The 22118-nt window shown below is 48.2% G+C and overlaps 1 protein-coding gene across 2 annotated transcripts in view; it reads left to right on the top strand.

Moving 5' to 3' along the window:
• Positions 1 to 18967, top strand: part of MICALL2 (MICAL like 2) — a 46805-nt gene extending 27838 nt beyond the window's left edge. For both annotated transcript variants that reach the window (XM_075565562.1, XM_075565563.1), the window contains exons 11-18: positions 1927 to 2139; positions 4653 to 4717; positions 6972 to 7095; positions 7285 to 7375; positions 10263 to 10336; positions 13999 to 14113; positions 16177 to 16226; positions 17689 to 18967. In XM_075565562.1, the coding sequence (XP_075421677.1) occupies positions 1927 to 2139; positions 4653 to 4717; positions 6972 to 7095; positions 7285 to 7375; positions 10263 to 10336; positions 13999 to 14113; positions 16177 to 16226; positions 17689 to 17786 (830 nt within the window). In that variant the 3' untranslated portion in view covers positions 17787 to 18967. The remainder of the gene's footprint in view (positions 1 to 1926; positions 2140 to 4652; positions 4718 to 6971; positions 7096 to 7284; positions 7376 to 10262; positions 10337 to 13998; positions 14114 to 16176; positions 16227 to 17688) is intronic.
• The last annotated feature ends 3151 nt before the right edge of the window (positions 18968 to 22118 follow it).

Below are 22118 nucleotides of genomic sequence, written 5' to 3'. Positions count from 1 at the left end.
CTTATGTACAGTGCTGGTGCTCAGCGTCTCTCACACCTTCTCAGCGTGCTGGCATCTGGGTTGGTGGTATAAGCGGTTGGTGGAGTAAAAGGGCGCCAGGAACTTTATTTAGAGCAGTAGATTCCAACCTTTTTTTTTTTTTTGGTTAAGGAACCCCAACCCTCTCTAATAGCGCGTCTGAGATCAGATGCATTGTAAGGAACCCCAACCCTCTCTAATAGCGCGTCTGAGATCAGATGCATAGTAAGGAACCCCAACCCTCTCTAATAGTGTGTCTGAGATCAGATGCATAGTAAGGAACCCCAACCCTCTCTAATAGCGCGTCTGAGATCAGATGCATAGTAAGGAACCCCAACCCTCTCTAATAGTGTGTCTGAGATCAGATGCATTGTAAGGAACCCCAACCCTCTCTAATAGTGTGTCTGAGATCAGATGCAATGTAAGGAACCCCAACCCTCTCTAATAGCGCGTCTGTGATCAGATGCATTGTAAATTCTTCTGTATTTGGTACAATTTTAAAATGACCTGAATGTTATTTTGGCTAGTATCTCAAAAATAAATGCTTCTACAGTCACCTACCTGTGCCAACATGTCTCTTTATTTCTCAAGAAATGAACATGTTTCAGTATCAGATTCCTGTGGTTCTGAAAATGAACTGTGTATGTATATATGTATATATGTATTTATATACACATACACAGACACCCACAGACCCACAGACCAAAGGCTTCAATAAACTAGACAGATTCAACTACTTAAGGCTGTATTCTCTCTCCTATATCTCGCTCTCTCTCCCCCCTCGCTCTCTCTCCCCCCTCGCTCTCTCTCCCCCCTCGCTCTCTCTCCCCCCTCGCTCTCTCTCCTATATCTCGCTCTCTCTCCCCCCTCGCTCTCTCTCCCCCCTCGCTCTCTCTCCCCCCTCGCTCTCTCTCCCCCCTCGCTCTCTCTCCCCCCTCGCTCTCTCTCCCCCCTCGCTCTCTCTCCCCCCTCGCTCTCTCTCCCCCCTCGCTCTCTCCCCCCTCGCTCTCTCCCCCCTCGCTCTCTCTCCCCCCTCGCTCTCTCTCCCCCCTCGCTCTCTCTCCCCCCTCGCTCTCTCTCCCCCCTCGCTCTCTCTCCCCCCTCGCTCTCTCTCCCCCTCGCTCTCTCTCCCCCTCGCTCTCTCTCCCCCCTCGCTCTCTCTCCCCCCTCGCTCTCTCTCCCCCCTCGCTCTCTCTCCCCCCTCGCTCTCTCTCCCCCCTCGCTCTCTCTCCCCCCTCGCTCTCTCTCCCCCCTCGCTCTCTCTCCCCCCTCGCTCTCTCTCCCCCCTCGCTCTCTCTCCCCCCTCGCTCTCTCTCCCCCCTCGCTCTCTCTCCCCCCTCGCTCTCTCTCCCCCCTCGCTCTCTCTCCCCCCTCGCTCTCTCTCCCCCCTCGCTCTCTCTCCCCCCTCGCTCTCTCTCCCCCCTCGCTCTCTCTCCCCCCTCGCTCTCTCTCCCCCCTCGCTCTCTCTCCCCCCTCGCTCTCTCTCCCCCCTCGCTCTCTCTCCCCCCTCGCTCTCTCTCCCCCCTCGCTCTCTCTCCCCCCTCGCTCTCTCTCCCCCCTCGCTCTCTCTCCCCCCTCGCTCTCACAAAACATTAGTTCATATCGCGATTGGAGGCAGGTGTTGGTGGGATGCAAACTGTTGCTTAGTGTCTCTTATGTTTAAAGCAAATGTGAATGAGTCCAAGCACCAAACGTGTCGAAAGACAACAAATAGTTTGTATTTGTACAAAGAAATCCTACAGGGACGGATGTGGGACTCGTTTCTTCAATGTGTTGTCTTTTACATACAGCTCAGTGTTTGTTTCCATTAATGATATATGATTTGTGTTTGTTGTCCCATCGACGTTTGGCTTATTTATATATAAAAAAAAAAAATCTAAATGTTTTCTGTCTTTGAAATCTCTTTAGGATCATCCACAGAAACCCCTCCAAGGAAAAAGCTTCTCCCTGTCAACCTGGATTTGATTAAAGATTGGCCTAAACCGGAGCAGAAATGGCAGGATGGCATTATGGCCACTGAGAACGAGGAACCCAGATGGCATCCTCATATGAAGAGAGAAGAAACTATCCCTGGTGCAAAGAAGACTGGAAACGGCCAGATCAATCTGGAGAATGCTTATCGTAAGTCTGAGCAGGGCCATCACTTGTAGAATATCAACAGGTCACCATATAGATCATTTTCTGAGTCCTGTAGCTCAGCTTTCAGGAAGCCTTGTAGGTTATGAAGCCGGCCTGGCGTTTAGTTGAGGAGTAGTCTTGCCATACAGACCCTGCATCAGCTGGACAGGGATTCATCTCGTACAAGTGAGGACCTGGGTGGAGATGAGACCTCCAGGCACCAAAGTACTTGAGATTTCATTGTGATACCTAGGAGCAGGAAAAGCAAGGTGACAGCAGTGCACAGCCAAGGGAGTCACGGTCAAAATAGTAATAAAAATATGTTTATTTGTTGGACAAAACCAACAAGGTGGTACAAAGACCCTCCAACGCGTTTTACACCTTTGGGTGCTTTATCAGTAACCTAACCCGCTCTTTGATAGTTCTCTTCATGTGGATCCCTGTTGTGGTTGTTGGTTCTTCTGGTTTAAAGATATCTCCACCTGGAACTACTTGAGCAACTCATAACCCGTCTTTGACTGTTTATTGTGATACCTCCCTGCTATAACCACTAACCACTCGTAGCACCATCCCAGTCTTCACAAGCACTAAAAACATCCTGCCGATCCGATGTGTGTGCTCCTGATTTTCTTCTTTTTTTTTAACCCCGTTGCTGACCCGTTTTTCTTGTAGTCCAGAGTTCTGAAGATCAGAGCATAGTCTTGATTTGACTAAAGTGCAGAGAAGATAAAATACCAACGTTTTATATAATTCCTTAACTAAGATGCATTTGGCTGCTGCGAGACGGATGCACCGATACTTGTCGGTGCTGATCAATCTGTCTTTTTATCCTGTATATTGGCAGAGTAGGTCAGATTTTTCTCTGGCATACTGATCTGGGGTAATCCAGACATCTGTGCAGGGTGTGATACATTTATTGACGGACCATAGGTCAATTGTGCAGACATTGTAGCGCTTGATGTCATGAGAACAAATAACCGCTATAAAGAGGATGGTCCAAAACTGGGCATCAAGATGTTCCATAAAGCAGCCGTTCTGCTTACTCGTGTGCTAAAAAATATATTTTTATAGCCATCAAATCAGAGAGGCTTCTGTAGCTCAACTGGGCTATTTTTAGCTTCTGGAGGGAGAGGGTGGCTTCCTATTGGATGATCATTTAAATGCCCATTAAGTAATACTGGCAAGTATGCTGAGAACCAGTGGGACTAGGAAAAATAGCGTCAGAAGACCCCCTGGTTTGAATGCTGCATAGAAAAGTGTGTGTGTGTGTGTGTTTTCAGGATTGCTGCTTTAAATCCAAGTCCTGTAGTCATTCAGATTTTGTATAACCGTCCTGTGATATCTTATTAAAGTACAGATGCAGGAAGTGTTAGGACACCCACTCATCACGCGGGATGTCTGACTTTTCCGTAGGATTAGCAGGACTGTGATGACGCAGAATAGCTCTCCATAACGCGACAGTGGGTGCAATAACCCATGCTACATCTGCACTGTATACAGTGGAGTTTATATTTAAGTAAATAGTCCTTGAAACCCTTTCCCTGAAGCGATCATTATTAATCCGATTGCTTTTCCCCAGACGAATGTTATTTTGAGCTGCTACGCCCAGTATGCAGTACATAAAGAGGTTTAAAAACCATCTGACAGTGAGATAATCTCACGCCGGTAATGATGTCACAAAGTTTCGCGCTGTGTTCTTTTAGTGCAGGAGTTGCAAACTCCAGTCCTCAAGGGCCACCAACAGGTCCGGTTTTAAGGATCTCCCTGCTTCAGCAAAGGTGGCTCAGTTGAAGACTGAACCACTGATTGAGCTTCTTGTGCTGAAGCAGAGAGATCCTTTAAACATGATCTGTTAATGTCTCTTCAGGACTGCTGTTTTCCACCCCAGCTCTACTGTATACAGGGTTGTTAGGCTGTGGGCACTCCCTTCTGAGTCATGTTCCACTGGAAACTGGAAACTCCATTCATGTGTCACACACACACACACACACACACACACACACTCTCTCTCTGGCACCTCTGAATTGTCTCCCGGTTCTAATTTTAGAACAGAAACAAACATTAACCAGTACTTTATTTTATTTAAATATAGCATAGCCGGTGTGTATGGGACAATAATCCACCATAAATAATTAGTTTGCTGATTCACCCAGCACGAAAACACAGGAGCAGGCAAAAGTCGATCTGAGCGCACGAGTCCTCTCGCGCGCCTATTTCCAGCAGAATAGGATGTCGCGAGTCACGTCCAAATATGTATAATACATCGATACCGGGCTGTCGAGGGCTACAAACCTATTTTAAAGACCAATGAATTGTGTGTTTTTTCTTTATTCTTCTGGTCATGTTTGCCGGACGTAAGCGGCCCTGCCCAGGTCTGCCTGGCGGTTTTCTCCAGTAAATATGGCCCTAGGTTTTCGGTAGGGGTCCTGTGTAATAAGGACGTTATTGGCAGGACATAAGGAGGCCGATTGGAATGTAATCATTACTGCGCTTCCTTTTTTTCCCCCCCTTTCCAGCCAAACCGTCAGAGACCAGATCACCTTATGTGCCGGCGAGCAAACATATGGCGGCACCCATCAAGGTTTGTAGATGAAAGTGCGTGTGATATACATGGAAGGTTGGAGGACATCTGAATGAGGGACACATGGGTGGGAAGCAGTTTGCAGGGAGAAGGAAATGCTGAAATAGCAGTGGTCGCATGGAACAGCCTTACAGCAGAGGCGGTAGATGTGAATCGCTAGCATAGCTAGACATGCGCGGGCCCCCCGGGCAATATTTTTTCAGGGCCCCGTTAGGAGTGAACATGTTCCGTAGATTCAGGAGTTTCCATTGGCCCCCTCTCCCCCCCGCAGCGTGTTGTTGGCCCTGCGAGCCCACCACCCCTGTTTTACACCTCACTCTGCTCTATTCACCCCTCTCTCCTCATGTATTTCTCTCCTCCCTCACTACCCCCTTTTTCCTCTCACACTCTCTTCCCCCCTTTCTCTCCCCTCCATCCTTTCCTCACTCAATCCGGCTCCCTCAATCCTCCCCTCCACCCCCTGGCCACACACATACAATTACCCCTCTACAATACACTAACACAACCCCCCCCCCCCCATACACAAATTAGAATAACCACCTAACCTCCCCTCTACACCCCGCCCCACTCGTGGTTGAAAAACACTGGTGTACAGTATACTGCACAGTAACGTGTTTTGATACAGTTAACTATAGACAATTGTGTAAAGAATGACAAACTATTTAAAAAATGCTCTAATAAAAAGATTATCACGTGTTACCTCAATTGCTTGTACTGAGGTACACACAGCACACTGACAGACCCTGAGGCACAAATAGCACACCGACAGAGCAAACTGTAACTGACACATTTACACACACAACCAATGGACGCACACACACACACACACACAACCAACGGATGCACACACAACCAACAGACGCACACACACACACACACACACACACACCCAACGGATGCACGCACACACAACCAACAGACGCACGCACGCGCACACACACACACACACACACTCACATACACACACACAACCAACGGACGCGCGTACACACACACAACCAACGGACGCGCGTACACACACCCAACCAATGGATGCGCGTACACACACCCAACCAATGGACGCGCACACACAACACAACCAACGGGCACGCGCACACTATCAACGGACACACAAACACACAGTAAATTGACACACAAACACACAGCATACCTTCCCACAGCAGCACATGGTAACGCCTCCCCCTGATGTCATGGAGCGCAGGGACGGGCAGCACTCTGCAGCTCTCTGTCTTAGTTCCACCCCCAGCCTCTGCTGCCTGCTCTCTGCAACCCTCCTCCTCACCGCAGCTGCTGATCCAGCCAGCAAGTTGCTGTTAAGGAGCCCAGAGGAGGCAGAGGGCCCAAATGTCTCGGCTCTTCCCTCTGTCAGCTACCCTGAGTGGGCCCCCCAAGAGCACGGGCCCCCGGGCTTTGCCTGGGCTATATCTACACCCCATATGCAAATATATAAAAGTGGAATGCGATACAAATACCCTAGATAGGAATGAAATGGATATCAGGTGGGGTGTAGTTTACATGGTAACAGAAGAGAACAGGTCATTAGTTGGGAGAGGGGGGTTCTTATCAATTTTAAATGAGTTTGTTTCTAAAATGACAATTGTCTTAGAAGAAAATTGGACCACAGCTCCGAAACGGCAGCATAAGAGAGGAGATTCACATCTAAAACGTACATACTGTATGGTGCAGATTGTTCAGTGGAGTATGTGTGAAGTCGCATGTTTAAAAAGATGAAAAGAAAAAAGATGGTTTCCATCGTACAAACCATTACAATAGATCTTTAGGTCTCTTAACTCAGAGCTGTCAGATGTCCAGGTCTGCTGAAGTCAGTGCTGCTTTGTACAGGAATAACTGCGGGCAGCATAAAGACTTGTTACAATCACCCAAACTGCTCAGATAAGAGTAGGAGGCGGCTCCGAAAAGTTATCTGTAGATTTCAGAGCTTTACTTAAACTAATGTTTAGGTTTCCTGTATCACAAGCTGATAAACGTGGGGAAAAATTGTCTGAGACATTGACACTTGGAGAAAAATTACATCTAAAAGCATCAGTTTGGGTATTATGAAAAAATAGTATTTCCGCCCCCACAAGGGATTTTTCTGCCAGTGGGTTGTGCCACCCCCTCTGGCATCGAAAGTGTTAATAACAAAATACCATTAGTTTGCCCAAAGTCATACCATTGTTGACCAGTGCAGGAGTTCCTCTGAGCAGGCGGGAACAGGGCATGAATAACCGTTCTCATGTAATCTTCTGTGAAGCTTCGTCCGGAGTATATCCCAGAAGAGGTGATCCAGGAGCAGCTTCTGGGCATTGAGCGAGAGCTGGATCAGCTGGAGCTCCGCGGGGTGGACATGGAGAAACAGCTGCGTAGTTGTGATGGAGGTGAGACTGGGCCTGCTCATGTGTCTGTGTGCGCAGGGCTGTAACACTTGGGCCAGCATTTGCTCAGAATTCAGTGTGTGCTGTGTGGCTAAACCTGGGTCACGGAAGTAAAGAGCAAGCGACCCATTTAGGGACAGACCAACTTCCGACATGAATGACCTACAATTAAATTTTCCCTGTTCTGTGCAGATGACGCAGAAGACGCTCTCATGGTGGATTGGTTTAAGCTCATCCATGAAAAGCAGCTGCTGCTGAGACTGGAGTCTGAACTGATGTACACGTAAGTACCGAACTCGAGCTCCATTGGAAGGACTCTTTGTCCCTGAGTTATTGTGCAATAACTGCAGGCCTTCCAGATCACCGGAAAGTAGGACGCCCTCATATCACACAAGACCGGTTAGAGCTGCCCGAAATGAATATTGGGGGCTTTGGGGCCCCCTGTGTTCCGACGCTTTATTCTGACCCTTTTATTCCTTCCTAGTTCAACATTGTTTCTTCTGAAGCTCGTTTTGTGGACTGGAAAGTGCTGTTCTAGAACATTGTAGAATTATACATTGGAAATCTAACAAAAGACAACAATTCCCAATGCTACATCCAATGTGACAAAAAAGATATAGTTAAATACTTATGTTTCTTCTCATAAGTAAAGGTCATTTAGTTGAACGCGTTGGCCGACGCATTATAAGCCTGCAGCCCGACAAAGCCTAACCCCTTTGCAGGTCCTAGCACTACACATGAAAATTCACCTTGACCTGTGATAGAGGGAGAAATGTCTTATTAGATCAGTCTACCACAGGTGCACGAACAAACCAACCACTTAAAAAGTGGGATGGGTGAGTTTAAATCCAGGGAGGAGGGGTCGCAGAGCTCCAAACAACGTCCATAGTGTGAGCGACCGTGCTCGCGTGGCACTAACAGGCCGCACCTCTCTGAGGCAGGCCAGAGAGCGCGCGACGGCACTAACAGGCCGCACCTCTCTGAGGCAGGCCAGAGAGTGCGCGACGGCACGAACAGGCTGCACCTCTCTGAGGCAGGGCAGAGAGCGCGCGACGGCACTAACAGGCCGCACCTCTCTGAGGCAGGCCAGAGAGCGCGCGACGGCACTAACAGGCTGCACTCTGAGGCAGGCCAGAGAGCGCGCGACGGCACTAACAGGCCGCACCTCTCTGAGGCAGGCCAGAGAGCGCGCGACGGCACTAACAGGCCGCACCTCTCTGAGGCAGGCCAGAGAGCGCGCGACGGCACTAACAGGCTGCACTCTGAGGCAGGCCAGAGAGCGTGCGACGGCACTAACAGGCTGCACTCTGAGGCAGGCCAGAGAGCGCGCGACGGCACGAACAGGCTGCGCTCTCTGAGGCAGGCCAGAGTGCGCGCGACGGCACGAACAGGCTGCGCTCTCTGAGGCAGGCCAGAGAGCGCGCGACGGCACAAACAGGCTGCACCTCTCTGAGGCAGGCCAGAGAGCGCGCGACGGCACTAACAGGCCGCACCTCTCTGAGGCAGGCCAGAGAGCGCGCGACGGCACTAACAGGCTGCACCTCTCTGAGGCAGGCCAGAGAGCGCGCGACGGCACTAACAGGCCGCACCTCTCTGAGGCAGGCCAGAGAGCGCGCGACGGCACTAACAGGCTGCACCTCTCTGAGGCAGGGCAGAGAGCGCGCGACGGCACTAACAGGCCGCACCTCTCTGAGGCAGGGCAGAGAGCGCGCGACGGCACGAACAGGCCGCACCTCTCTGAGGCAGGCCAGAGAGCGCGCGACGGCACTAACAGGCTGCACTCTGAGGCAGGCCAGAGAGCGCGCGACGGCACTAACAGGCTGCGCTCTCTGAGGCAGGCCAGAGAGCGCGCGACGGCACTAACAGGCTGCACTCTGAGGCAGGCCAGAGAGCGCGCGACGGCACTAACAGGCTGCGCTCTCTGAGGCAGGCCAGAGAGCGCGCGATGGCACTAACAGGCTGCACTCTGAGGCAGGCCAGAGAGCGCGCGACGGCACTAACAGGCTGAGCTCTCTGAGGCAGGTCAGAGAGCGCGCGACGGCACTAACAGGCTGCACTCTGAGGCAGGCCAGAGAGCGCGCGACGGCACTAACAGGCTGCGCTCTCTGAGGCAGGCCAGAGAGCGCGCGACGGCACTAACAGGCTGCGCTCTCTGAGGCAGGCCAGAGAGCGCGCGACGGCACTAACAGGCTGCACCTCTCTGAGGCAGGCCAGAGAGCGCGCGACTGCACTAACAGGCTGCACTCTGAGGCAGGCCAGAGAGCGCGCGACGGCACGAACAGGCTGCGCTCTCTGAGGCAGGCCAGAGAGCGCGCGACGGCACGAACAGGCTGCACCTCTGAGACAGGCCAGAGAGCGCGCGACGGCACGAACAGGCTGCACCTCTCTGAGGCAGGCCAGAGAGCGCGCGACGGCACGAACAGGCTGCACCTCTCTGAGGCAGGCCAGAGAGCGCGCGACAGCGTGGCCTGTGGTTTCAGCAGACGAGATATTTTGTTTTTGTCGCGCGACGGTGGGGTCACGTGAGCGGTTCAGCCAATGAGGGCGAACCAGCCTTGATGTTACAGCCACGCCTCCCCGTCGCTGTGGATCTCCGTCCGTAGATCGCTCGGCCGACAGGCGCACAACGCCATGTGCTCCCATCGAGCGCGCGCCCACTGTGTCCGAGGCCTTACCAGTCGACAATTTACAAACGCACACAATCGCTGCAAGCTCTGAACCCAACACCCACCACATGATCTATATGGCAATCTGATAACACCAAACAAAGCCTAGCGGGGAGTTATTTTTTTTTTTTTAATCTGCTTTTTGGGATGCACTTGTGGCTCTTGAGCTATATCATGCTGCCGATCAGTGCCTTAACCACTACACCGTTAATGCTTCCTCCATAATTGGAACACGAACATGTTTCTAGGAGAAAATGTAGCAAAACTGCGTGTCACGTTTGTGTTATACCGGTCTCACTGGCCTCTATCTCCTGGTCAAAGTGAACAGAATAGTCCATCTCCACAGCAAATTCTGGAGAGGCGAGTGGGCACGGGGTGTGGGCAGCGGGATGGGCACTAATTGGCAGCTGCTCTGTTCTCTAAACAAAAGCTGGTTGGAACTATACTCTGTTTGGCTGCGATACAAAGCACACGGTGCTAATCTGTGCTTCCTGTTTGTCTCAGTTCTAAGCAGCAGGCTCTGGAGGACCAACAGGTGGATGTGGAGAGTGAACTTCGGAACCTAATGAGCTTGCCAGGTTAGTATACCGAACGCTTGCGATCACTTCACACGCTGATGTCTCGAGGCTGATGCCTGGGAGGGGACTTGTGGGACAGGCTTGCAGGCAATGGTGAGATCGCACGGCTTTGGCAGCCGGTCTGTTAACCCCGCGAGTGCCAAAGCGGCTGAAGGAAATGAAAAGTGCTCCAAGCAGGGAGCCCAGGGAGCCAGTCTGGTAACAGATCAAACCACGCCACAGAAAGGAATTGCAAGCAAGGGAGAGGTCACTGCTTTGCATAGAGAGGGAGGGCGCATTTTGCTTGTATGAAAGGTTGGGTGTCTCACGTGCAGGACAAAGCCAGATCCCCTGTGACTTTTCTCCTTCACATCTGGCTCTTGGAAGCTGGGAAGATGAAACTCCCAGCGGTCTGTGGTTCCTTTGTGTTCCCGAGACGAACGATAACGCTGACATTTTTGTTCTTGTTTCACAAGTGAAGTTTCATTTTGCGATTTTATTTATTTATTTTTATTTTTTTGTAAATAAATAAATATCCTCTTTTCAAACATATATATATTTTTGAAACCCCTGCGGTCTGTAGGTGACTTTGGAAACTTGGGCCAGAAATGGCCTAACTCGTTTTCATTTGGTCAAACAAATCAATTGCCACCGGAAAAAACATGCCGAATTGTATTTGCATTTGTACGGACAGATTGGGAATTGTACACGAAGTGGGCAGCAGAGGTTTGCACAGCTGCATTCGGGGAAACCTGTAGGAAAGCACCTAGACTTCTGCAGAGCTGTTTGCAGATATGTTTGATGCAGCCTGATTCCACCTGAGACACGAGCCACAAAGCTGCAGGGACCCACATTACATACCAACATATTAAGCACCAGGCGTCTCCTCCTGTGCTCTACGCTGAAATGTTTCATTGGTTTCACCAGCTGGGAGAGCGTGGGATCTGATACTTGAATTTTTTTTTTTTTAAAGCCAGATGTAGGATCAGACTTTTAGTAAACACATACATGCGCGCACGCACGCATTCACTCGCGCATTCACGCTCGCATTCACACCCACATACTTGTGCATGTTGCTGGCATTTTCACAATTAGGACTTCACTTTTCCTGCTCAGCCCCATCAGTTCTACAGGGACCTCCAGAAGTAATGTGACAAGTGCACAATGTTTTGCCTTCCACCCGCTGCCCCCAACTCTTCAGTACGATTTTAAATATTATATTAGGAAAGGATCGCTGCCCTTTCCAGCACAATAAGAGCACAAGATTCAGTTCCAACATAACATCATATATTGGTTTGTTTAAGTCCCACATACATTTGTTAATGCAGCAATCACCCTATTCGTTCTTTTACCCCACATTTTGTTTACAGGATGGGAACCTAGGAGGTCCCCAGAGCTGAACTGCACTATTTTCAGCTTTGGGGACCCCCCAGTTCCTGAGATATCAATGAAGTTAATGAACACCCAAATCCAGCAATCTCTAACCCCAGAACCCATCACATCATATATCTATATATATCAAAACGAGTGCTACTGAGTGTGGCCAAATGTATACAACAAAAGGCAAAGATCCAATGTGACACAATACATAGATAAATACTTCAATGTTAGTATTCTCATGAGTAAGGGTCATTTAGTTAAACCCTTTGGCCAAAGTGTTATAAGCCTGCAGCCACGTCACGGCATGACCAGTATGCAGCCACGTCACGGCATGACCAGTATGCAGCCACGTCACGGCATGACCAGTATGCAGCCACGTCACGGCATGACCAGTATGCAGCCACGTCACGGCATGACCAGTATGCAGCCACGTCACGGCATGACCAGTATGCAGCCACGTCACGGCATGACCAGTATGCAGCCACGTCACGGCATGACCAGTATGCAGCCACGTCACGGCATGACCAGTATGCAGGTACTAACACTGCCTGTGCAGGACCATTCTGCCTCCACTGTAGAGGTAAATGAGAATTTTCACATGTACAGGTAGTCCTCGTTATCCAATGTTTCACTTTACAACGAATGGCATATCCAACGCTTTACAATGCCTCCCTATGGGCCATTTTTTGACGCCTGAATGTGTTATCCAACGCTCACCGCCACTGATTAACATGGGACTCACTTTACAGCGGTTTCACTATCCAACGCTACTTCCAGAACGGATTCCGTTGGATAGCCGAGGACTGCATGTAGTGTTAGGACCTGCATATACTGGTCATGCCGTGACGTGGCTGCATACTGGTCATGCCGTGACGTGGCTGCATACTGGTCATGCTGTGACGTGGCTGCATACTGGTCATGCCGTGACGTGGCTGCATACTGGTCATGCCGTGACGTGGCTGCATACTGGTCATGCCGTGACGTGGCTGCATACTGGTCATGCTGTGACGTGGCTGCATACTGGTCATGCCGTGACGTGGCTGCATACTGGTCATGCCGTGACGTGGCTGCATACTGGTCATGCTGTGACGTGGCTGCATACTGGTCATGCCGTGACGTGGCTGCATACTGGTCATGCCGTGACGTGGCTGCATACTGGTCAGGCCGTGACGTGGCTGCAGGCTTATAACACTTTGGCCAAAAGGTTTAACTAAATGACCCTTACTCGTGAGAATACTAACATTGAAGTATGTAACTGTGTATTTTGTCGCGTTGGATTTAGCACGGGGTATCTTTGTCTGTTGATGTTTTTATACCAGTGAAGTTACCAGGTTTAAAATCTCCCTTCAGGGAGAACCACATGGCTGCCAAATCTCGAGCCAATAGGAAACTGCAAAATCATTGCTTGTGGCTTCCTATTGGATGGCCTTTTAAATCGGTTTAAAAAAACAAGTAATACCTGTTACTTCACCTGTAAGTATCCCGAAAACCAAAAAAGGGGGATGGGGTGTGAATTATGGGGGATTGCTGCTTTAAAGAGGTTGTCCAAATGGCACTTTAAAAATAAAATAAAAAAATCTTTTGTTTTAATACATGCAACCTTTGGTTACCTTTTATTGAAAACTAATTACATAAGCTGCCAATTTTTTGATTTGTTCTCATGTGATCGATTGGCAAAGATCCTGCTTCCCAGGGTTCACTAAATGGCTGCCTTTCCGTTTCAATCAATCCTTCAGTCAGTGTAACTCAGCAGCTACAATGTATTCTTATATTACTAATGTTACAGTTTGTTTATTGTAACTATTGTTATCTAATACTACAATACTGATTTACTTAAAAACCCCAACGTAAGATATTGCATGGGTTGCTCCTTTAAGTATTCTACCAAGGTGTGTGTGTGTGTGTGTGTGTGTGTGTGTGTGTGTGTGTGTGTGTGTGTGCGCGCTAGTGTGTGTGTGCTAGCTCCAGCTGGACATGTGCGCGATCTGGTGACGTTATGAATGCAATCTGGCCAAGCGGCACGTGAACTGGAGACAGGGAGGCGTGGCCGTGAGCGCTTCGCCCTCATTGGCTGAATCGCTCACGTGACGCGCTGTCGCCTGCTGAGAACAAAATCCAAGGTCTGTTCTCCTGTCTGCCGCCCTGCGGTTCCAGGCGCCGCGCGCGGTATGTAAACATTCATTGGATTGGATTGCTGCGATTTGATTGTGAGGTGCGCAGTGCCGCCGGCCGCTTTGGGTATAATCGCGGCCATAGAATGTTACCTGTGCGGATTTCGTGACGTGATCTCCTTCTGTGTTTAGAGAAACAGAAGTCCTCCAAGCAGAAGGAGCGAGAGAGCGAGCTCCTGGAGAAATATCTCGATATCGTTAATAACAGGAGCGAGATTATAGAATGTCTGGATGAAGACCGGATCCGGTGAGTGATGCCTCTAACCGCTTCGGTTACTTTTTATACACCGTTACCAGGGTATGGGACTTGGTTCAGATGAGCATTAGAGGGTACAGGCCAGAAATCCCCACGCTGGATCCTGCATTTTCTGCTATTTAAGTCAATGGTACCGCCGGATCGGAAAGGGACCATTAGCCGCAGCTGTTTAGCCACCATGGGACAGTTGGCCGTTTACCTGCGGCCATTTCTGCCTCGCGGTAGATGTTGGGGTTTTTAGGGTAAGGGTTGAAAGTTTGGGTTTTTAGGTTAAGGAGTTACGAAATACATTACCTATGGCCACCAAATGTACCGGCGGTAAATGTCCATGGCATTGGCTAATTGTCTTAGACGCCCACCGGACCTGGCTGCTATACCCTGCACCACGACTTAATTAATTCTGACCATAGAGTCTAAACACACAAATTGCACATGGGGAACTCCTGCAACAGAAACACGCTTCTGATATACAGATGTGCTCAGTGCAATAATGGAATCCCAACATAACTCTGACTTCCCATTGGATGCAAAGTTATTGCTATTGCAGCATATTTTCTATCAAGATTGAAGTAATGTGATTTAGGGGGTTAATGTCATGGATAACATTTCAGTGTAAAATGGGAAAAGGAAAATACTTCTTTGTAGCCTGGTACTTCAATCTAGAACAAGTTTTTTTTGGTTCCTCCTTTAATTTCCTGGCTCGTCTTGACCATTACTTCATTGTGAAATCCTCAATTTGTTTTCTGCTTAGAAGTAGTATTATTAGTGTTTATTATACAAAGGGTGTACAGAGATTTGATAATGACATAAACCGTTACATACACATAAGGACAAACATACAGAAGGTAATGAGTGCCCTGATCCTGAGAGCTTACAATCTAGTGGGAATGAGGGACAATGTTGAAACAAAAGGTCAAACGTGGCTGCTCATTGTGGAACGGAGAGTGCCCCAGGGTGGGATATGGTCCAGCCCAACACCTGACCCCAATAAGGTTTGGGTGGGGAGATGTTAGGGGGTGTTACATAGTGTAGGATTGATGTTAAATACATAGTTTTTGGGGAGGCGCGATGTTACAAATGGCTACCTATGTTTTTTTCCCAGAAATTACTTAAAAACTGACCCCAGCCACTTAGAAACTTACAGCATTGCTCCTTCAGCTGGACATTAAAACAGCATTTAGTTCCATATTTACTAAGCGCTGCTGTTCCATAAAAGACCCTCTTGCGCTTGGAGACGCCTTGTGCACGTACCATTCAAATGAATGGACCAGAAAAACATTTAATTGGCTTTTAAACATGGCTCTATAAAACTACAGTAAAAGTTGAGTACTTTCATTTGATACAGGACCCCTATAAGCTCATATTATTGAACCCCCAAAATAACCACAACACATATATGTGTATGTGTCAAAGAGGAGTGCTACTGAGCATGGCAATATATATTTAAAACTAGAGACAGAACATGAAACACAGACAGAGCTCAGTGCACATCCAATGACACAGATACACGGTACAGTGCCTACATATATATGTAAAGATATCTTTTGAATAAAATGGTCTTTTAGTTTAACCCTTTGGCCAAAGTGTTGTAAGCCATTGAGCCCCTCCAAGGCAGACCGTGTATCAAGGGTCCAAACACTAATATACATTCTTAATAACCTGTACATTACCAGGGCTTTCCATTGAACCTACCACCCTCTAGCTCAGGGGTGGGCAACTCCAGTCCTCAAGGGCAACCAGCAGATCAGCTTTTCAGGATATCCCTGCTTCAGCACAGGTAGTTCAGTCAACTACAGAGCCACTGATTGAGCCAGCTGAACTGAAGGCCTGTTGGTGGCCTTTTAGGATTGGCGTTGGCCTCCCCTGGTCAAGCTTCAATTCCCGACCTTCTCTTGCAGCAGTTCTTACTCTCGTAAGAATACGCCTGCCTTCTTTGTAGATGGCGGGTAAATGGTCTTTGAAATAACGTGAGAACTTGTGATTGAATAGAAGGTGTGTAACGTGTGTAAGAGGGTATTGAGTGTAGCTTGTCTAAACTGGTCTTTTGCTCACAGAGAAAAAGAGGAAGATGAAATGATGCAAGCTATGATCCAAAAAAAACAAGGTAAATATTACATATATGTTCACCTCCGACAATAGAAAGTTATCCGATTTGGGGACGATAATCAGTGATTTAATATCCCTCTTTCCCCTCTCTCCTCTTTCCCCTCTCTCCTTTCCCCCCGCTCTCCTCTCTCTCCTTTCCCCCCTCTCTCCTTTCCCTCCTTTCCCCCCTCTCTCCTCTCACTACTTTCCCCCTCCCCTCTCTCCTTTCCCTCTTCTCTCTCCCTCTCCTTATCCCCCTCTCTCCCCTCTCTCTCTTTTCCCTCACTCTCTTTTCCCTCACTCTCCTTTCCCCCCTCTCTCCTTTCCCCCCTCTCTCCTTTCCCCCCTCTCTCCTTTCCCCCCTCTCCTTTCCCCCCCCTCTCCTTTCCCCCCTCTCTCCTTTCCCCCCTCTCTCCTTTCCCCCCTCTCTCCTTTCCCCCCTCTCTCCTCTCCCCCCTCTCTCCTCTCACTCCTTTCCCTCTCTCATTTCCACCCTCTCTCATTTCCACCCTCTCTCATTTCCCCCCTCTCTCATTTCCCTCACTCTCCTTTCCCCCCTCTCTCCTTTCCCCCCTCTCTCCTTTCCCCCCTCTCTCCTTTCCCCCCTCTCCTTTCTCCCCCCTCTCCTTTCCCCCCTCTCTCCTTTCCCCCCTCTCTCCTTTCCCCCCTCTCTCCTTTCCCCCCTCTCTCCTTTCCCCCCTCTCTCCTCTCCCCCCTCTCTCCTCTCACTCCTTTCCCCCCTCTCTCATTTCCACCCTCTCTCATTTCCCCCCTCTCTCATTTCCCCCCTCTCTCATTTCCCCCCTCTCTCATTTCCCCCCTCTCTCCTCTCACTACTTTCCCTCTCTCCCCTCACTCCTTTCTCCCCTCTCTCCTTTCTACCCTCTCTCCTTTTCCTCTCTCTCCTTTCCCCCTCTCTCCTCTCTCTCTCCGTTCCCCCTCTCTCCGTTCCCCCTCTCTCCTCTCTCTCCTTTCCCCCTCTCTCCTCTCTCTCCGTTCGACCTCTCTCCATTCCCCCTCTCTCCTCTCTCTCATTTCCCCCTCTCTCCTCTCTCCTCTCTCCTTTCCCCCTCTCTCCTCTCTTTCCTTCACCCCCTCTCTCCTCTCTCCTCTTTCCTTTCCCCCTCTCTCCTTTCCCCCCTCTCTCCTCTTTCCTTTCCCCCCTCTCTCCTTTCCCCTCTCTCTCCTCTCTCTCTCCTTTCCCCCCTCTTTCCTTCCCCCCTCTCTCCTTTCCCCCTCTCTCCTCTTTCCTTTCCCCTCTCTCTCCTTTCTCTCCTCTCTCTTTCTCTCTCCTTTCCCCTCTCTCTCCTCTCTCTCTCCTTTCCCCCCTCTTTCCTTCCCCCCTCTCTCCTTTCCCCCTCTCTCCTCTTTCCTTTCCCCCCTCTCTCCTCTCTCCTCTTTCCTTTCCCCCCCTCTCTCCTTTCTCCTCTTTCCTTTCCCCCCCTCTCTCCTTTCTCCTCTTTCCTTTCCCCCCTCTCCAGATTCCCAGAAGGAGGTCAGCCCAGAGCCCAGCATTAAGAGGAAATCCAGGTTCACCTTTTCAAACTTGTGGAAGCCAAAAGATAAAAACACAGCGTAAACGGAAAGAGCATTTAAAATAACGAATAAAGTGCAGAAGGCCATGTTATCTGCACATGACTTCTCATGGAAACACTGGAATACCCCTGAGTTTGTACATAATATACACAAGCAAAACATGCTGTGTGTGTTACGACTAGGCTGAGAAGTCACCGGAACAGAGAGGAGTCCTCCGAAACATTTCTGTTAGTAGCAGCCTTTGTGAGGCTGTGAGATCTCCATCTCCTCAGGGACACGAGCAATATTATGTTTCATTTGACTTTTTTGCTTGGGTTTCTTTGCAGGTTATGAGATCTTACGTTGTACTAAATATATGTATATAATGTGCCACTTTTTAGCATCAAAGTGTTCTTTCTTGAGATGTGAAATCCTTCCATGATCTGCAGTCACAAAAACTCACATCCAAGGTGCACAGACTTTCCTAAACGGTGTGCGTCCATGTAAGTCAGTACTAAGTATGACTGCATCCATCAGTGGCATAAAGCTTGTTTTTAGTTTGCGAATTAGTTTTTTTTTAATGGTGCTTTCCTTAAATGTCCACAACTAAACATTATTTAGCAAGTTTGTTCTTTGCCATAAAACACCAGCAACCGCCCATTCAAAAGCCGGCAATTCAGAAACCAATGATGGGGAAACTTTGCTGCAAAGAGAGGCTTTGTGTTGGGTAATACTGTGGGTTACAGTGAAAGCACTCGCCATGAGAACCATTTCACGGTTTCATTGCCTCAACTAACTTTTATAATGATCATGAGTAATGTTTACAGCATGACTGGATGAAAGGAAGAGTCATCACACTTATCTACTCTTCAAATCAAGCAACGCACCTTTTTACTTTTGGTCCATAAAAGTTCTGCGAAGAGGACTTTGCTCTGTTTTGTAAAACCCCGTGTGAGTGTTTTCGGTTTAAGGCGAAAATCTGTGAATGGCTGGACGCCGGATCCCTGCTGAATGAGAACCGAAGCTGTGTATGTTGCAGAGCGTAACCCGTGATACACAAGCCACCGTTTGCACATTCCGTGAGACTAGTTCTGAGAGTGGTTATAGAAGGTGACCACGCAGAGCTCAGTTTTCCCCCCTTTGTTTGTTACTACAGGACTAGGGAATACATCTTACCTTCTTCCTTCCTCTTTAACAGATCCATTGTTTATTAACCAATTTAATAAATATATTGTTTTAATAATACATTGAATGCTTGCCGGATCTTCATTACGTGTTTTTATGCCGTTTTCCAAACTGCTTTTGGAATTTGCAGTGTGTTTATATAGTGCTAAGCGTGTACACTGCATGAGTTGGCTTGCAGACCTCCAAATATAAGGAAAGGTTATACACCAGGGGGACAAGAGCACCCAGCGTGAATTGTAAGCTCTTTGGTTCGCAGACCTTTCTTCCAGTGTATATTTTCTAAGTAAGACATCTGGTGTATATGTTTTTAAGCAGCAATCGCTCCTAAGATCAGTAAATTATTTATTGGATTTCACTAAGACGTACAGAAGAAAAAAAAGAGTGTTAATCATACCCATAGTATCTTGTACCTTACAAACCGTGCTCTTACATTTTTATGTATATTTGCCTGTGTCCTTATGTAGACAGGCTTAACAGTTGACATCCAAAACACATAAGAACTTTCCAATCAGATTAAATCACTGCTATAAAGAAGGAAAACAATGACTGGTCTATAACAAGGTCAGTCTTAGTTTCGGGTCCAGACCAAAGCTGGTGGACCTGCGGGTGTCTGGAGTACATATAATTATTCGCCTGTCTCCTTCCTTCTATTTCGGAGTTCTCTTTTCCTCCCCCACAGGGTGTACAAGTCGTAGTAGATATCCTTGTCCCAAAGGGCCACGGTTACTTTATGTACAGTATGATCCATGGATAAGATCAGTGTTTTGATGGCAGCGACCTGTTTAAGGGGAATGTTATTGGCACCCCCAGATTAAAGCCCTTACATATGTTTCAGAAAACCAATTAGATTTCTATATAAGATACCAGCTATGGCGCCTTAAAGAGGCAATCCAAGCAGCTTTATTTTTTTTTTTATATATATAAAGAATTTATTTTTGTTTTTCATATATGTAGCATTTGCCTTTATTGAAAACTGACTGAAGCTGCCGATCGGTTGATTCTCCTGTGATTGATCAGCAAAATACTGTTTCCCAGGCTTCACTAAATGGCTGCCTTTGTTTCAATCAAATCCTTCAGTCCGTGTAACTCAGCAGCTACAATGTATTCTTGTATTACTACGGTAACATTATTGTTATAGTTTACAGCTCAAACTGCTGGAAATATTGACAACAAATGATCACAAACAGGAAAGTGTTACAAAGATCTTGCACTGCTGGGGATGTGTGCTAAAACCTGCTATAGAAATCAAGGGATGCTCAGTATATTAAAACCCATTAAAATGGCATTAAGAGTTGAATTTTCAAATTAAAAAAAAGGTAGTAAGTATCTAATACTACAGAACAATTTTGTTTTTGTTTTTTAACACGTAGGACATTGCCTGGATTACTCCTTTAAAATGGTGATTCACTGTGCTGCAAAGTGCCGTGTTGCTCTGCAGTTCTGTTATTGCTGTGGATAAATCCTTTACATACTACTTTCAAAATTTAGTACATAACCAGCCCATTAAAGTTTGGGCCAACATTTTAATTCAGGATCTTATGAAAAGCACATTAATGATGCAAATTAATTTTAGTGGGACTGTTTTCTCACTTTATTGCAGCGCCAATGTTTCTAAGCAGGATCTCCACCTTCTGACTCCAATGGTTCTGGTTCTAATAAAGAGAGAATAGAGCCGCGTATTGACCCTGTGCATTGACCGTCCGTAACACCACACCCCCAGGGGCACTGGACCAGTTCAGAGTTCCACAAGTAATATTTTTAGGAGACGGGTCTAGTTTTGCTCAATTCCTTTCCTGCCCCCGCGCCATCAAACCCGGACACTGCAACATCACGGGAGCTCCCCTAATGTAGCGATAATGCCCCAATGACATCACCGGACCTTCCCCATGTACTTCTCACGGGCCCGCTGAGTAGCGGCGGTGATAGACATGGAGTGCTGGCTGCACCACATTTTTCCTGCGGTCATTACTCTGCAAACTCTTATAGAGAGGTCCGCTCATTATTTAAAAATCTGCCGCCTGCAGGCACTTGCCTTGGGGCTGCCTCCTCCTTGCTGCCCTCCAGCGGCGCAGCATCAAATGACATCATAAGACTTTGTTTCTATGACAACGCATTACCATGTGATGTCTCGGCATCATTTGACGCTGTGGCATGAAGAAGTCAGAACTTTAAAAAGGCCCCACGCGCTCCCCCTGGCAATCCGTGGGGAAGAGAGCGGGGGCTTCTATATATGATCTAGGACATTTGGCCGCGATGCCTTAGCCCTCCCGCTCCCACAAGCTGGGACTGCTACACTGCCTAGTCCTGCTGCACCATCTTTAAATGTCCCGCACGGGCTTATCTTGGTCAGTCCTGGTTTTGTATTCCTGTTTTTGCTGGTATGTGCAACTTTAGTATAATAATTATGATCTGAAGAGTGACATAGATCAGAGGTGCTCAACTCCAATGCTCAGAGCCCCCTCCCCCAAACAGGTCAGGTTTTCAGGATATCCATGGCTCAATCAGAGATTTGGTCTTTGAGCCATTTTTTTAAGTGTTTGACTGGGCCTCTGAGCCACCTGTGCTGTAGCAATGGATTCATTGAGCCACGTGTGCTGAAGCAGGGATATCCTGAAAACCTGACCTTTTGGGGGGGGGGGCGGGCGGCGGGAGAGGGGGTGTTGAGGACTGGAGTTGAGCACCTCTGATCTAGTTCATTAACACTTTGGAGTTGGGTGGCAAGCATGGGAACGAGGGGGTGATATCAGAAGCGGTTTCTCAGACGCAAAACACAGCACGTTGAAGCTTGTGTGCAATAACGGTAAAAGAATATAGGACCTTTAAGAGGATTTCGTTTTAGCTCTTATATTGAAACAAATAATGGGTTCGAAACGATTTTGAAATGTGATAAATGTGTATATTATTGCGCATGTCCAAGAATAATTCCTCCCGATCCCGCCCGCACCTCCGGGCACCTTTTCCTTTTCTAGAAAAAAAGCGCAGGTTTTGACGGAGCAGCAATACTACTTTCCAACTTTGTTTTTCTTTTTTCTTTTGTATATGTAAAGCATGACAATGGATACTTCTACACTCTTACCTAATCTGGCAATCGTTTGGTGCTCCTGTTATAAATCTGTCAAAACTTGTGTGTGCCTAACATAATGGCTGCCTCTGTCAGTGTAACTCGGCAGCTACACTGTATCCTGATATTACTAAGGTAAAATTTTCTATT

Source organism: Ascaphus truei, chromosome 11, assembly GCF_040206685.1.
Source record: "Ascaphus truei isolate aAscTru1 chromosome 11, aAscTru1.hap1, whole genome shotgun sequence".
Taxonomy (NCBI): domain Eukaryota; kingdom Metazoa; phylum Chordata; class Amphibia; order Anura; family Ascaphidae; genus Ascaphus; species Ascaphus truei.
This window is presented reverse-complemented; position numbering and strand designations above follow the sequence as displayed.